We start from the raw sequence: 16,729 nt of genomic DNA, 5'->3' as shown, positions 1-16,729 counted from the left end.
ATGAAGAATTGGGTTGGCTGCAATGTTGATGGTAGTCTTATTATCACAGTACAAGAACATGGGTTTATCAATTGGAAAACTCAGCTCGCTCAGCAGATTCTTTATCCATATAACCTTAAACACTCCATGGGACATTTCTCTATACTTAGATTTAGCACTAGACCTAGCCACTACATTTTGTTTATTGCTTCTCCATGTGACTAGGTTTCCTCCCACAAAGGTATAATACCCACTAGTAGACTTTTTATCGTCAACTGATCTGGTCTAATTAGTATCTGAATACACTTTAACCTTTAAATGCCGATTATTTTGGAAAAGTAAACTAACTCCCGAGAACTTCTTTAGATACCTAAGGATTCTCTCGGCTACTTCTAAGTGTGTGGTTTTAGGGGCATGTATGAACTAATTAATAACACCCATGCCATAAGTAATGTCTAGCCGGGTCATGGATAAGCACAAGAGCCTTCCCATAAGTCTCTGGAATTGCTTTACATCCTTGATAGTCTCACCACAGCAATTACCTAGCTTATGGTTTGGATCAATGGGAGAGTGAGTTGGCTTAACCCCTAATTTCCTTTTTGAAATAAAGATTCCCTTTTGTGAGCAGACCACTTCAATTCTAAGGAAATACCGTAAGGGACCTAGGCACTTCACCTCAAATTGAATGGATAGAAACTCCTTTAGCTTTTGAATTTCAACGTTCCAATCACTTGTGATTACTATGTCATCAACATACATTATCAAAGCTACAATTTTTCATTCTTCTCTTTTCGCAAATAATGTATGATTGATTTGGCATTGTTTGTAGCTAATCTACTACACAACCAGAAGCTTGCTGAACCAAGCTTTTGGTGATTATTTTACTTCATATAAGGACTTCTTTAACCTACACACTTTTTGTTCTTTGCCTTGGTCACAAAAGCCAGAGGGTTGTACTATGTACACCTCTTCTTTAAGGTTACTATTCAGGAAGGAATTTTTGATATCTAATTGATGAAGATCCCAATCAAGGTTAGCAACTAGATAGAAAATGACTCATAAAGAATTTATCTTAACTACTGGAGCAAATGTCTTTACATGATCTACTCCGTACACAAACTCTTTTGTCACAAACCAGGTCTTATACTTTTTCATTATGCCATCAGCCCTGTGCTTCATTATGAATACCCACTTACACCCTATCAATTCCTTACCCACAAGAAGATCCACTAATTCCTAAGTGTCATTTTTATGTAAGGTGTTGATTTCTTCTTTCATTGCATCTACCTATTTAGGTATTGAGAAAGCCTTTGTCACATTCTTAGGGATAGGGACACTATTAATGGAAGAAGGGAAATCGCAAAAAGAGGGTGAGATGTTCTCATAGGAATCAAAATAAGATATAGGGTGCTTAGTGGTACAAGACCTAACTCCCTTACTTTGCGTAATAAAAATATCTAGGTTATTAGCAATAGAAGAATTAATAGCAATAGGGTTAGAAACATCAATAGGAATAAGAGTACTTGTCTTGATAAGATTTTTCTTCGGTGATTCGATGATATTGGTAATATAGCTTCAAGTTGCTCCATATCTCTTGAACTCGATTGGCCCTTGTGGTGACGAAGGAAAACACGGAATGGAGGAGGGTCAAGTAGAGGAGGAAGAACTCAGACTTGTTTCTCTTTCACCTTACTCTCCCCTTGAGGAGAAACAAGAAAAGAATGATCACTTTTAATGAAAGATAAATTCATGTATAGAAACATGGTATTTATTGGAAATGGGATCAAAACAGCGGTAACCTTTTTAAAATGAGGGTAGCCCAATAATGCATAAGGAATATTACGAGGATCAAGTTTACCACAAGTAGGAGACAAGTATTGAACAAAACAACAACAACCAAATACAAGAATATGATAGAAAATAAGGGAGCTTTGGGGAACATGAGCTAATAAGGGGCTTTGTACTTTAACAAGCGAGATGGCATGTGATTGATAAGGTATGCAACACATAACACAATATCCAATAAAAAATGTTTCAAAACATTTATATGTATGAGTAACTCATGAGAAATTTCAAGGAGATGGAAAATTTTTTTTCTACAACACTATTCTATCGGGGTGTTTTGGCACAAGAACTACGATGAATGGACCCACACAAAGCAAAAAGCTCCATGAGGTCACTATGGAAATTCTTTAGCATTGTGAAATTGGAAAATTTGAATCCTTTTCTGAAATTGAGTGAATAACATACATTTGAAATCTTTTATAATTTTTAGCACTTCATATGTGGAGCACAAGGGATACACACATGTATATCTAGAGTAGTTATCAATAAGTGTATTAAAGTATTTATAGCTAGTCTTAGATGGTAAAGTAATAGGACCCCAAACATTAGAATAAACAATATGGAAAGGAAATTAAATTTATTATTTCTTGAATCAAAATGATTTATACAATGTTTGCTCAACTGACTAGTTCGCCATGTGAATTCAAACACTAACACTGACTAGAACAATTTTGGAAACAAAACCTTTAACGATTCAAAAGATAAGTGGCCTAAACGACTATGCCATAAATAGACTAACTCTTACTAGTTTGACTCTTGAACTCAATAACTATAAGATTAGCTTTATTCTCTAGCATGTAGAGACTATCCACTCGCCATGTGAATTCAAACACTAACACTGACTAGAATAATTCTAGAAACAAAACCTTTAACGATTCGAAAGATAAGTGGCCTAAACGACTATACCATAAATAGACTAACTCTTACTAGTTTGACTCTTGAACTCAGTAACTACAAGATTAGCTTTATTCTCCAGCATGTAGAGACTATCCACCATACGACCTCTACCAATCATCTTCCCCAAGGCCAAATCCTATATCACACAAGAAGGGAAAAGGTTATTGGGCAGTTTAATGAGTTTGTAATACTATTAATAGAGAACAAGTTTATAGGCAGTTTTGGAACAATTAACACATTAGGAAGGGTAAGTCCAAAAAGAAAGGGAGATGGCTCCTTGAATAGCTATGGTGGAAAAGGAGCTATCATCTAGTCTCACCTTGTCTTTGCTAGATAAGAGATGATAGGATTGAAAAAAAAATTGACTTACTAGTTATATGATTCAAGGCTCTAGAATTTATTATTCATGGGGAATCAAAGGGATGAGATGACACATGGAAAGCTATGGCTGAAGTACCATTACCTGATGTAGATGCAAAGGAAGTCGAGAGAGGAGGAGTAGAATCCATCTGACGAATTTCTCTATTATACAATAACAAATGATCACAAAAGGAATTAATAATATCTTTCTTGGAATCAATCAAAGAAGAAAGGTCCTGGCTCAAGTTAGTGATAGATGGTTGAGACTCTTAAGAGGCCATGTTTAATGCATTAAACTTCTTATTAGCTTGCTATTCCAGTTTCTTATTCTAATACGGTTTCTTACTCACCTCCTAGGCCCACTTCGGCTTTCCATGAAGATTCCAACATGTATCACAAGTATGTTTAGACTTCTAACAATGAGTGTACCATAACTTATCTTTGTCATCAATTTTCTTCTAGAAATCACCCTTCATAAAAGAATTATCACCTTCTACACCTACACCCCCTTTAGTTGCCAAGGCAGTTTGCTCCCCTCAGAATTGTTCATCACATTTCGTCTACTCTCTTCTGATTATATTAGGGCATACACTTCTTACACTAATGAGAGATCTTTACTTCCCAATATTTGAACCCTAATAGACTTATATATATATATATATATATATATATATATATATATATATATATATATATATATATGCTTGTATATATATAAGAACCTAGAGACTTGTAGGCCTTAGCATCTGCATCACATTTTCAATCTATGTTCAAATAGTTGTCCTGCTCTTTTCAAATTGAGGTTAAATCTGAATAGTATACAGAGAGACTCCTTCCCCCTACTTACAAGTTAAGGATGCAGCTTGCAACTAATAGATTTTGGCATAATGTCGTTGTTCTGAATAGGTAGATTTAGCCTGCTCCCAAATATCATAAATTGCTTCTACCCACTTGAAGGTCTTCCTTACTTGTGGCAGCATAGACAGTAATAGCCATGACATTACCATGTTATTTTTCTATTCCCACCTATCATGTTCTACACTCCCAAACTTTGATTCTTTGATTCTACCATTAATATGACCCACTTTTCCCTTGGCAATTATGTAAAGTTTAATTCCCCTATGTAATTTGAGTCTATTCAAAAGGGTCACAACCATAAGAAAAACCATGCCAAATCTTCCACTCACTCCACCTTGACTAGAGGACATACCAAACATACTAGAATCTTCAAAAGACATGATAGGGAAGGTCTGGTCACAGTTCAGTCACATTTTAGTCACAATGGTACTTATTCTCACATAAACAACACTATATGATTGTTCTCTTCTGTCCACACACAATGAACACACACTACCACACTACTAAACCAATTCCAGAAGTAAAATAAGGTCAATTTTAAGATGGTCAGGATGTTCCTTGGGTAGTTGGGAGTTAAGATTTTTTAGCTCCTTCCCTTTAATTCTGATTCTCTCAATCATTTATAAAATTTTATTGTTATTGATAAAAAAAATAAGGTCAATTTTAGATTTAAAAAGCCCCTATGATACTTCATCATATTTTTGGCCACACAATTATTGCAATCTCTAAAACAAAGTAGAAAATTGTTGCCATAGAAATCACATGTCATTTAGACCTACACAATCCACTTATTTTGGGTACAAAAGGATCACATGATCCACAAAACTAAAAAAAAAAAAATACTTTACAGTAGTCAAAGGTCATTCAGACCTACATAACCCACTTACAGTACAAAAGGATCACATGAACCACCTTCATAGCATTTAATTTCCCTTCCCTTGGTGATTTCTTGGCACACTACCATGAAGGAAAAGGAAGAATTCAAAAGAAACTCCTTTCAGATCAGTCTGACACAACCCCTAATAGGTTCGATCCACAAGAGAGAAAAAACTGAGAAATTTGAGAGGAAAACTTGATCGTACTACTTCTAATCCTAAAACTACCACTCCGATATCATGGTGAAAGTATGCCAGAAAGTCAGAGAAGAGAAGAAAGAAGAAAGGAGAGGAAAGAGAAAAAGATTTTGGAGTAAAAAACCTGGCAGCACTAGGTTTTGTATTTATACTAGGGCAACCCAAACTAATAAGGGAAAATTTCCGATCAGTACCTTGTACTTTGGCTCGAGTGACAATTTGGTATCCGAACTTTAAAATGCGATAATTTAGCATCTGAATTTTCGAAATGTAACAATCTAGTACCTTCGGTTAACCAGCCATTAAGTGACATGTAAAAGGACACAAATGTCCTTAAAATGTCATTTAATTTTCCTTATTAACCAATTCTTTGCACTGATTGTAATATGCGGAAGATGACACCGATAATGAAATATCGCCGGAAAGTTGTTCGAAAAACGTCATGAGAGACATGATCGAGACAAAATCCTCACTTAAATCTAATTTTGGACTTTGACAAAAAGATTAGGACTCCTCCATCTTCCCCTTCTGCCTCAACCATTTAACCCTATCAAGCATACTCGGACAACCACCCTACTTGTAGCAACTCTGCTTTGTCTGGGATTTCTTTCTCCAATTCTGATACAAACTGAGTTGTGCCTCTTGAATCAGAGCCAGACTCACATAATAGTCGGCTTCAAGAACTAGAGAAGGAGACACGACTTTGGTGATTACCAACAGTGGGTGGAGCGAAACTATACAGGGCTTGATCCAAAATTAGAAGCCTCTCTCATCTTCAACCTCTTCGTCGTCCTTGTCTTCAAATTCACCAAAAGAAACATAGACGCTGCTACGACAACTCTATCCCGCTTGAATCAGGTCTCCAACGTGCAAGGCAATCCAGAGAAGAGATTGACGGCGTATGTGGTATCTGCTCTCCAGTCCCGCATGAACCCAACCGAGAATCCTCCCCCAGAGTTGTTCAGTGATGAGCACATGGTGACGATGCAGCTGCTATATGAGGCATCCCCCTGTTTTAAGCTTGGATTCGTGGCTACTAATCTAGCAATTCTCGAAGCCCACAAGGGACCAAAAAATGGAAATCAAATAGAGAAAGTCTTTTAGACATTAAAAGTGAGAGAGAAGGTCGGTGTGTGCAATGCTGTGCCAACTGTCAACAACGGTGATCTTGTTGGTTGGCTCTTTGGTCAAGACAGATGGTTTCGTATTCTCCTCATCCTCTAATCTTCTCAAATTCTTCTTCGTCGATCTCATCTTTCAATGATTTCCGAGACCTTCCCATTCTAAGCAAAAAGGGTTTTGGTATTTGTGAGAGAGTTCGGGTTCTATTTCATCTTCTTGTGTAAGGCTGTTTACGGATTGGGTTGGATGGGTTTATCGATGTTTTTCCAATCGATCTGATCTGGTTGGATTGCCTGAAATTGAAATCGAAATCGACCTTGTATTAAGTAAAATCGACCTGATAGATTTGAGTTGGTTTGGGTTGGTTTGGATCGGTTTCAGTTCTACTTAGTAGTGACTTAGTTGCTGTACAACCTAACTTTAATTTCAGTAGGTTGTAACTAAGTAGGTTGTAACTTAGTGGTGAGTCAGTTATGTATATCGATTCAAGTAGGAACTAAGTATGTTGTAACTACTAACTAGGAACTAATTACTAAGTCGGTTCGATTTGGGTCGGAACCAAACCGAATCATCGGTTTATGATTTTTTATAACCCAAAACCAATCGGTGCTGAAGAAAATCCGGCCGACTCGGGTTGGGTTGGTCCGAGTTGGTCGGTTTGGTCAGGTTGGGTCTTCTTATGAACAGTCCTATTCTTGTGGAAGAAGATGATAAACAATGTGTTTTATTTTTTAAGGGTAATTTTGATATTTTCAAAAGTCTTAAGTCGCACATAAGGTCACGTGACATATATAACTGACGATCAATTAACGGTAGGTACTAGATTGTCACATTTTAAAAGTTCGGGTACTGGATTGTTACATTTTAAAGTTCGGAGACCAAAGTGTCACTCGAGCCAAAGTATAGGGTACTGATCAGGAATTTTCCCAACTACTAATAAAAGAAGGGAAAATTATAGATTTGCCCCTATGACACTAAAGTACAAAAATCTGATATTTTTAAGAGTTCATTTGGACAAGTTCATTTCTAATCTATTGTTTATAATTTTTTTTTCATCCATCTCAACATTCACATTTTAGCATTCAATAGTTTTGGACATAATGTTTCTTGACTACTAAAAGCTTTGTTAACTAATAACCATTTCATAAAATTTTTCCTTTTAGCATGATCATGAGTCATATTCTCTTATCACATAAGACTCCAAATGTACCCATCCATTTTGCCCATCTTACCATAATCATATACATAAATCCTCCTAAATCTTTCCCTTGTTATAGATTATTGAATGAAGGCAATAATTGTTGCATGCTAGAAGCTCTAAGTACCACTTTCTTGTCTAGGTGCAGAAAATAAAAACAAGAAAGCCATTAAACAGTGAAGATTTACTTGTAGAATGGTTGTAAGTATTATGGTATACAAAATATGCCAATAATTTTGTCTGTAGGTAAATCTTGTATACTAAACCTATGAGACAAAAGACTTTTTACGTATAGGTAAAACTAATGAAGACAAACTGTATCAACAAGAACAAGAAAGACGGTCATTTATCTGATAATAGGCCAAACTGCTTTGGATAGTAATGGCATTCCCCTTAAACCTTCTCCTTTTAGGTTTTGTAGGTTTGTTGGAGATGTGGTGGTTTCAATTTCATTTTGAAGGATCAACTAGTTACATTGTTAGTAAAAAATTAAAGAGCCTAAAGGAGAAGATAAAGGTATGGAGGAAGGACAAGTTTGGGAAAAAGATAAAAAATAGGAGTCTGAGAGCTAAAGCTGACTTTGATAAACTAGCTTTTCAAGAAGAGATGAAGTGAGAGACAAAGATCAAAATGCTTATGGCTGAAGGAGGGTGATAAAAATACCAAGTTTAAAAGAAAATGCTAGAAGAAGAGAAAATCTGATAAAAAGATGGTCAAGGATGGAGAAGTGGTGGAGCAAGCAAGAATCAAAGAGGTAGCAAGGTGTTTCTTTTCGAAACTCTACAAAGCAGAATGTAAGGTAATACTCAAGGTAGATGGTTTAAATTTCAACAGGCTACACGAGGAATTCTATAGGAGGTGTGGAAAGCAATAAATGAGATGGAGGGTGATAAATCTCCTGATCCAGGCAGCTTTACTATGGAGTTCATTAAGAAGTGCTGGGATTTTCTAAAGGAAGATATTATGGCAGTTTTATCAGAGTTCCATACTTTGGCCACTTTAGAAAGAAGTCTAAATTTTACTTTTATTTCCTTAATCCCTAAGAAAAAAAAGGGACTGAGGAGTTTAAGGACTTCAGGCTGATTAGCCAAAAGATTGAAACCAGTCATGGGTTATGTTATTTTTGAGTTTCAAGGCGTGTTTGTTAGAGGAAGATAGTTGACATATGGAGTATTAATAGCAAATGAATTAATAGGCTCCTAGATTAGGAGCGGAAGAGTAGGATTGGTGTGCATTATGGACCTAGAAAAAGCCTATGGTTATGTAAATTGGGATTTTTTTAGATTATATTTCATGGAGAATGAATTTTAGTTCCATGTGGAGGAATTGGATGATGGTCTGTGTAACAATTCCTTTTCGGTCTTGGTTAATGTTGTGGCAAGTGGACATTTCAAGTGCTCAAGGTGCTTAATAAAAAATGCTATATTAATACTCCAGGGCACATGTGGACATTTCAGGTACTCAAGGGGCTTAAAAAAATTGATAACATTTATGCAATTATTCCTCAATTCGGACTATAAGAAATGTAATCACAAATCAAGAAAAAAATGCAAATATTTAACCAATCATTCATATTAAAAATTATGAACAAATTTTATAACCACATATTTCAGCATATTTTTTGCATAATCTTTTATAAAAAACATTCAAAAAATCTTATTTATTCAAAGGAATCATCACATAAACAATGCACAAAAAATACTCATAAATATTTTGGATTTCATCTATGAAAAAAAAATGATTCCAGCACTATATTCATACAAAAAAAAAAAAAAAACACAATAGCAATGATGGAGGGTGTTCATTTAGGCAAACTAACCTTCGATCACTGGCAAACACCTCCCAAAACAGATATGGGAACAAAAAACGCAAGGAAGTTTCCGGGCATTAAAAACCTTCCCAAAACCAGTTCAAATCAAGAGTAAAAGGGATAAAATGGTTCAAAACATCAAACCAACTGATCCGGTTGGTTTCCTGCTCCTATCGGTAGTCGTCAGTCGCCAAGGAGACTGGTGCGTCACCCCTTTGTCTTCTTCTGTTCAAATGGAAGGGGGAGGAGGGTTTTCTCCTCGGGGGGTATAATGGAAAATAAATGAAATATTCTCCTTGCAGAGGAGGGTTTTTTACATGTTTCTTTTTAGAATAAGCATTTGTACCTGAATTTTTTACCAAACAGGAATAAGTGTTTATTTATCACTTAATGTGTGGCCCCAACATTTCATTTAAGTGCTTACAAAAATATGTGCTTATTCTAAGTGAAATCAAACAGGACCTTAGTTTCTTTCCTTCTTTGTAGCTGCAACTGATTGGTATTAGAGATATTCCATTAGACCATCACAAAAAATTTTATTTGAGGTTTTTTAATTTCTTAATTTCATTTTCAAATATCTAGGAAGTGATTGAATTCAAATTAAATATTTGCTAAGATAATCAAATTGAATTCAAATTAGTATGTTTGAAAATCTAACAAATTTAAATTGAATTTGAACCATGTATTTGCATCCCTAGCTTGGTGGAAAATTTTGGGTTTTTTAAAAATTAACTAGCATGTGAAATCATGTGCAAACAGATGAGGATAGAGGGGAGGGTTCTGTCCGATATATCATCACCCAATAGGGGACATCTTAGTCTAACTTGAAAAAGAGAGGGGATGTTTGAGTATTTGGGAGTTGAGGTTTTAAGTCTTTTACCCTTCTTTTTATTGTTAGTTTTTCTTTAAATTTTTCTAGCTTTTTTCCATTCAAGTTGGCTCACCTTTTTGTTAGGCACACATTTTCTTCTTGGATAAACTCCATAACCCCCATACTTTGGTGGTGTATTAATTTACCTAAACCTTGTTTTGTGTCAAATTCCCCCTTGAATTTTCACAACATGAGCAGTTTTAACAGAATATGCCTATTTATCAAAATAACCCTACTTATTTGATACATTGAGGGGATTTCCTTTCAAGTTGGCTCACCTATTTGTTGAATTCGGATTTGTTCCTCATAGAGTGCACTTCATACCAACCTCACAGCATGTTGCAACCTAGCAATTGAAATATCTTTTCATAAATGACAACATACAAGTATGAGAGATATTCCTGATGTGCGGTTGTAAGTACTGTAAGGTTGGTGTAAAGTGTGCTCTGTAAGGACCAAATCAAACTCAGGAACCTATTTTCTTCTTGGGGTAAACTCCATAATCCCCCTATACTTTAGGGGTGTATCAATTCACTGCCTAAACATTGTTTTGCATAGATTCCCCTTAAACTTCCACAACATGAACAGTATTAATGACACATTTAGGGGGTTTCTTCCCAAACCTAGAAATTTGAGCAATTTGTCTCTCGCTGTCGAAGAACAAGAATACTCCAAGCATCACTGGAGCCGGAGATAGTGAAGAAGATAATGGAAAAATCAAGAAATGAAGTCATTGACCCAACTAGGTTGTTGAGATAACCGCTTGAAGATAAGTTGCTTCTTTGGCAGTGATTCTCCCGAGAAATCTTGGCTATTTGATGCATTAATTCTCCTATCTCAACTCAAACATCGTTTCAGGACATTTCTTTCCTATTCTTCATTGCTTCTTGGCAAGCACACTTTATTTCCTGCAGTTAAACCTTTTCTTTTAAAATATTTACAGCTTATCAATTCTTCAATTGTCTTAATTTATTGTGGTTTTATTTTCTACAAATGCTTGGCCATTAACTAGTTTTCTCCATGGACATTCCATCTCCAGTTTTAGGTTTTCTTAATCTCCTTTGGATTTTCTCCTTGTCACCACTTCCGGTTTCGAATCACCATACTACCATAGTGACCGGAAAATCTGTGGAGTTAAAACTTTTTTGGAGCTTCCTCGCACTCCCCCACAAGTCTTCCATCATTGAGATTCATTTTGGAACTACAATTTCAATCCCATTTTACAACTCACAACACTTTATGAATTCTTTCCAGGAGTAATTTCCTTGAACTGCCTACTTTGATTTTGCAACTCTTATTTTTATGGGCAAAACATAAAAACCTCCCCTGTAATTTTAAAAAATGCTGCAGCTACCTCCCTTCCATTAGTTTCTCAGTTCATTATCAAGAAAAAAACTGTATTGTCTCCCTAATAGAGACTTTGAAGTTACAAAATTGCCCTTATTACTTGTTAAGAAATCTTTCGATATAATCAAAGTGCCAAAATTTCCCTTTAGACTTCACTCAATCATAATGATTTTACAAAATTAAATTATACTTTACTCTTTAATTTGACCTAGGGAAGTTTTAGTTAAAAATTAAAAGTTCTTTTTGATTATTTTAATAAATTTCCATCAGAATTGTAGGCATAGGAGTAAAATGGGTATTTTGAAAAAAATAATGCATTAGGTTGACGTTTTATGGCTGGGACAATGATGGAATGGAGGTAATTACGGGACTTTTCAAAACTACAGGGGAGGTTTATGTTAAAATTAAACTTCAGGGAAGGTTTTTTATATTTTACCCTATTTTTATATGTCAGGGTTTAAAGAAAAAAATCAATTATTTTCTTTTGTGAATTATGAATTTTTATCCTGCTCTTGCCTCACTTATTTCTCTAATGATTCTAGTGATATCATATTCTATCAAAGCCTAATATATAGTAATAGCTCATAATAAATAGTTAAGAAATATCTTAATTAGTTTTCCATTCATTTCGCACCTCTAAAGCTTTAATTTCTTCGAGGTGTCACTTGCCACTCCCCATTTTCATTGGTTTTGATTAACCCTTTCACCTGGGATTGGGGGACTAAAGAGTCAAAAAAGATAAACAAAATAAATAAATGTTTGGATATGTCCTCTCCCATCTGGGTACCCAGCAGGTTGGGGATGGGAAGTGAAGTCCCAACAAAATACATCAAAATATATTTAAAATATTATTTATATTTTAATTTTTTCTTCATTTTAAGTAGATTTATTTTCAACAAAATACATTTAATTAAAAATTTTTAGGGATTCGAGTCTCCATGAGGAATTCATTTCAGTCGAGGATCGGGGATGGAGGGTGACTTTTATCCTGACAAGGATCGAGGTTGGGAATGGGGCGGGATTTATTTCAAAGTCAAGGTCAAGGATGGAAAATATGGTCCCCACCCGTTGCCATCCCTACTTGGCCAAGGATGTCATCATTAGAGCTTCTCGAAGTCTAATTCTAGCATCACCAAGTCTAACATTGAACAGACTTGGTGCTCTAGCTAGGTTATCCATCATATTAAAGGAAAGATGAAGAAAACAATGGAAAATTCATGGTAGCTATTAACAATGCTTGTTCTCTTGATGCACATAGGGTAAAGAATCCCTTTCTCATCTCGAAAGATAAAAAAAAAGAAAGCTGTCTATTTTTCTGATAGAATGTTAATGGTGGAGTTTCTTGCTTATGAATGTTACGCAAAAAAAAAAAAAGAAAAAAAAAGCAAATGAGTTGATACACTCCCAAAGTATAAAGGGGTACATGAAGTTTATCCTTTCTTCTTTTTATATCTTTTAATGCACACATTTACTTCCATTAATTTATGATATGTGGTTAAGCTTTCTCTTGAAATAAAATTATAGTACTTGCACATCTAGCTTTTTTCCTTTTAGGTTGGCTCATCTAATTATTAGGCACCTATTCTCTTCATTTTTTTGTATCTTTTAATGCACACATTTACTTCTATTAATTTATGGTATGAGGTTAAGATTTCTCTTTAAATAAAATTATAGTGCTTGCATTTGATCCACTTTTAAAGGTTATGAAATGTCTATCGTTTTTTAAGTATATTTCACTATCATAAGTTTGCTAAATATTCTAAACCTCATGTTTAATTCCTATTTTTAATGACATACCTGCTTATAGCCTATCATATCCGAAAGTTTTTTTCCTGTGCCCATTTAGATCTCTTCTTATAAAATTTGCGTAAAATACTGGGACCTACCATGTACTTTGGGTGTAGTGACATAGGTTCCCAAACTTTCATTTGTGACAAAGCTGCCTTGTACTTTCAATCCAACACTTTGCTCCCATTGTTAGCATTCTACTAGTTTTGAAATCTCTTTTATTTCATCTTCAAAACCCAAGTTTTGAACTTTTTCTATCTTCTTTCTACTTTTTTCTATCTATTTATTGAGAGAGAGAGAGAGAGAGAGAGAGAGAGAGAGAGAGAGAGAGAGAGAGAGAAGGGCTAATGAGAGTCAAAAGAAGGAAAATGGTCTCATAAAAGTTGGATGCAATAAAAGAGAGGACAAAATGGTCTCATAAATTTGAGTTTTGGAGATGCATTAATAAAGGAAATGGAAAAATGATCTCACAATGTTAATGGTGCCAGTAAAGTGTTGGAATTTGAAAGGAGATAGCTCTTTGTTGCAAATGCATGTTTAGGGAGCTAACTGTCACTACCAAAGTATAGGGTAGTTTTTTTTAATTATTTTATCTGATCTTTTCTCTATTTAGAATTTTTGAATTAACTAATTTATGTTTCTTTTCAAAATTGTCTTTAATGTTTTTTTTTTCCTCAATTCACTTGAGGTGCATAAGCATTAATTATGTTAATCATTTTCTCACCTAAGACAAATCTGGTTAAATCATTCTATCCATAGGTCCCCTATCTACCATTATTACTTATCTATTTCCTTTATTTACTTCTAAATATCATAGTTTATAGGCATCAATTCCTTTAGTTGTCTATCCTATTTAGTCTTCTGTAAACAACTATATCGATCCCTCTCAACCTCTTTGTGCTTATTCTATAGTATTTTCTATGAACACTCCTACATTAATGAGCTAGCTAATCAAATTCTTGTTTTTGGACTAAGTTCTTTATTGTAATCCTCATATGAAAGGATGTAAAAACCTTTACTTGTTTTTTACCATGACTAGGCATTGTTATAGTATGCACATCTAAGAAGTACCCTAACACACCCTTTTAGAGAATGCTATCAGCATAAGCACAAAATAACAACTCAAAATCCAACCTAACATAACTTTGTCTAGGATTGGGACTAGTAATATAAAACAAGCTCATATTAGTAGAGCTATTCATGAAAATAATGAACATGGCAAATGTAAAATAGATCTTGACATTAATAATATTACCTTCGAAAATAAATGCATATCTATTCACATGTATACAAACATGCATGCATGAGTACATCTAATACAACTAAGGAACCATTTGATAACACTGAAGTGGTTGAATTGAATGACTTATATATGTTACTCTTTGATTTTTAATGGATAAAATAGTCATATGGGAAAATATATAGGGGTATGATAGTCAACCCAATTAACCATCAGCCATTAAGGATCTCACAACTTAATTAATGACTTATTCTCTAAAAGACAAAGAAAAAGGTCATCAATTGAAAATAGTTAAAATTTATTATAGTTCTCAGATGCAGACTTCGAATAGCAATTGATGCAGCACAAGGTTAGTTAAGTGAAAGTTAATTTCCTTGAATTTTCCCTTTTCTCCCTCAAATTAAACTAATAGGTTGAGAAAGAGTTGCAGGATTGGAATATTTACACAATGGTTGCAAGCCACCAATAATTCATAGAGATGTTAAGACATCCAACATCTTATTGAATGAAAGATTGCAAGCTAAATTATCAGACTTTGGGCTTTCCAAGGATATACCCAATGAAGATGGCACTCATGTATCAACCACAGTCATTGGGACACTAGGCTACCTAGATCCCGAGTAAGTGCTCTCTAATTCTTAGCATTTAACTACCAAGTTTCTTATATCTCAAATTTGAAAAACTTTTATTTTAGTACATGAATTATGAAAGAATTCTTCTAATAAAAGAAGCTTGTCCATGTAGGTACTACAATTCTAACAAATTGAATGAGAAAAGTGATGTTTATGGCTTTGGGATTGTCCTCCTAGAGCTAATCACAGGCCGACCAGCACTTGTAGGAAGTGATACCATGATTCACATAGTGCAATGGGTAGGTCCCTTGTTTGTAAGAGGGGAAATAAAAGGCATAGTTGATCAAAGATTACAAGGAGATTACAACATCAATTCCATATGGAAAGTTCTAGAGATTGCAATGGCATGCACAGAACCAACTTCTATTCAAAGGCCAATTATGACCAATGTGTTAGTGGAATTAAAGGAGTCTTTGGAAATCCAAACAGCTAATAATATGAGTTGGAAAGTAAAGGAAGATCTGGAGACAAAATCTACTGCATCCTTTGGAATGAGTTCTCTAGATCTTTCAGCTGAAATTGGTCCCTCAGCAAGGTAGTAAATGAGCATGTGTTTTGCAAATAAAGTTTCCATCCATTACATAGATCTTACTAGTATCAATAACCTACCACTTCAAAATGTTAGTGTCTAGCTAGCTAGTGTTTTGGAGTTAATTTCTCTACTCTTTTCATTGCTTGTACAATTTTGATAAACCAATTAATAAATAAATAGAAGAGTAATTTATTGGCCTCGTTTCCTTGCTAAAATGTCAACAAGGAAAGTAAGGGATTTCACCAATGTTATGTATGATGTATCCATTTCAATCTCAACATCTATAATTATGTATTCAATTTAAAAGTTATCATATGGGAATCTGTAAAGGGAACCTCCAACCTATTAATTTTGTACAAAATTTTGAAATTTACGTCGAAAATTTGAATTTTACACCAAAAAATTAATTGTGGAAAACCAGAACCTATTAAAAAAAAACTAAGCTTATAGAAATATTGTGCTGGAGGTGTGTGAGAACAATCTGCCCTCAGGATCCAATGATCAATCATCTCTCTACACATACTTCTATAGAAATATTTCTTTATACCTCAAAAGCACACAATTCATTACAAGACCAAAAGAAAACTAAATGTAGAAGACTTAAAAACATAAAGCTGTTTTTGGTTGCAGTGCAAATTCATTTGCACTGATGCAAACTAAGGTGGGTGCAAGTTTTGATTTATTTGTGTTTCATATTTCACCTTACTTCGTTTAGTTGCAATAAAAATGAAGTAAAATAAGACCTGAAGTAGAATAAAGCAAAATCCAAAATAAATTTAAACCAAAATTTGTGTTTTTTTCATTTGTATTAGTGCAAATAAAATTGCACTACAACCAAACACAGCCTAATGGAAAAGCACACAAGAAATGTAACTATCTATCTATTTATAGAGACATAGCGTAACAAAAGATGTGAGTCATGTGACGAAGGTTCAAAGTATTAATGCAGGGTGATACGCCTACCGGCATATCGGCCTGTATTAGTACTCTTTTTTTTATACTTTTTTTGAATATGGTTCAGAGGGGCCGATTTAAAGCCATTTTGCCCCCTAACCACTTGCCGACCCAAAACACCCCCTTGTAGGAAGGCTCCAATTGATACTTTGAACCTTGGATGTGACCGCTCACTTTCATAAAAAAAGCAACGAAAGTGGATTGGCAGTTTGGCCCAACACAT

At 34.6% G+C, this 16,729-nt stretch overlaps 1 protein-coding gene across 1 annotated transcript in view; it reads left to right on the top strand.

The window, feature by feature from the left end:
- LOC148843911 (putative LRR receptor-like serine/threonine-protein kinase At1g05700) overlaps positions 1–15,746 on the top strand; it is a 37,292-nt gene extending 21,546 nt beyond the window's left edge. Inside the window, exons 11-15 of the mRNA XM_088957110.1 lie at positions 355–375; positions 7,661–7,673; positions 14,709–14,737; positions 14,819–15,008; positions 15,133–15,746. Of these exons, the coding sequence (XP_088813236.1) occupies positions 355–375; positions 7,661–7,673; positions 14,709–14,737; positions 14,819–15,008; positions 15,133–15,559 (680 nt within the window). The 3' untranslated portion in view covers positions 15,560–15,746. The remainder of the gene's footprint in view (positions 1–354; positions 376–7,660; positions 7,674–14,708; positions 14,738–14,818; positions 15,009–15,132) is intronic.
- Positions 15,747–16,729: the final 983 nt, after the last annotated feature.

The sequence above is a fragment of the Nelumbo lutea genome, chromosome 8, assembly GCF_056320005.1.
Source record: "Nelumbo lutea isolate HS-2025 chromosome 8, American lotus-T2T, whole genome shotgun sequence".
Classification (NCBI taxonomy): domain Eukaryota; kingdom Viridiplantae; phylum Streptophyta; class Magnoliopsida; order Proteales; family Nelumbonaceae; genus Nelumbo; species Nelumbo lutea.
The sequence above is the reverse complement of the archived record's forward strand: the minus strand, read 5'-3'. Positions and strand labels throughout refer to the sequence as shown.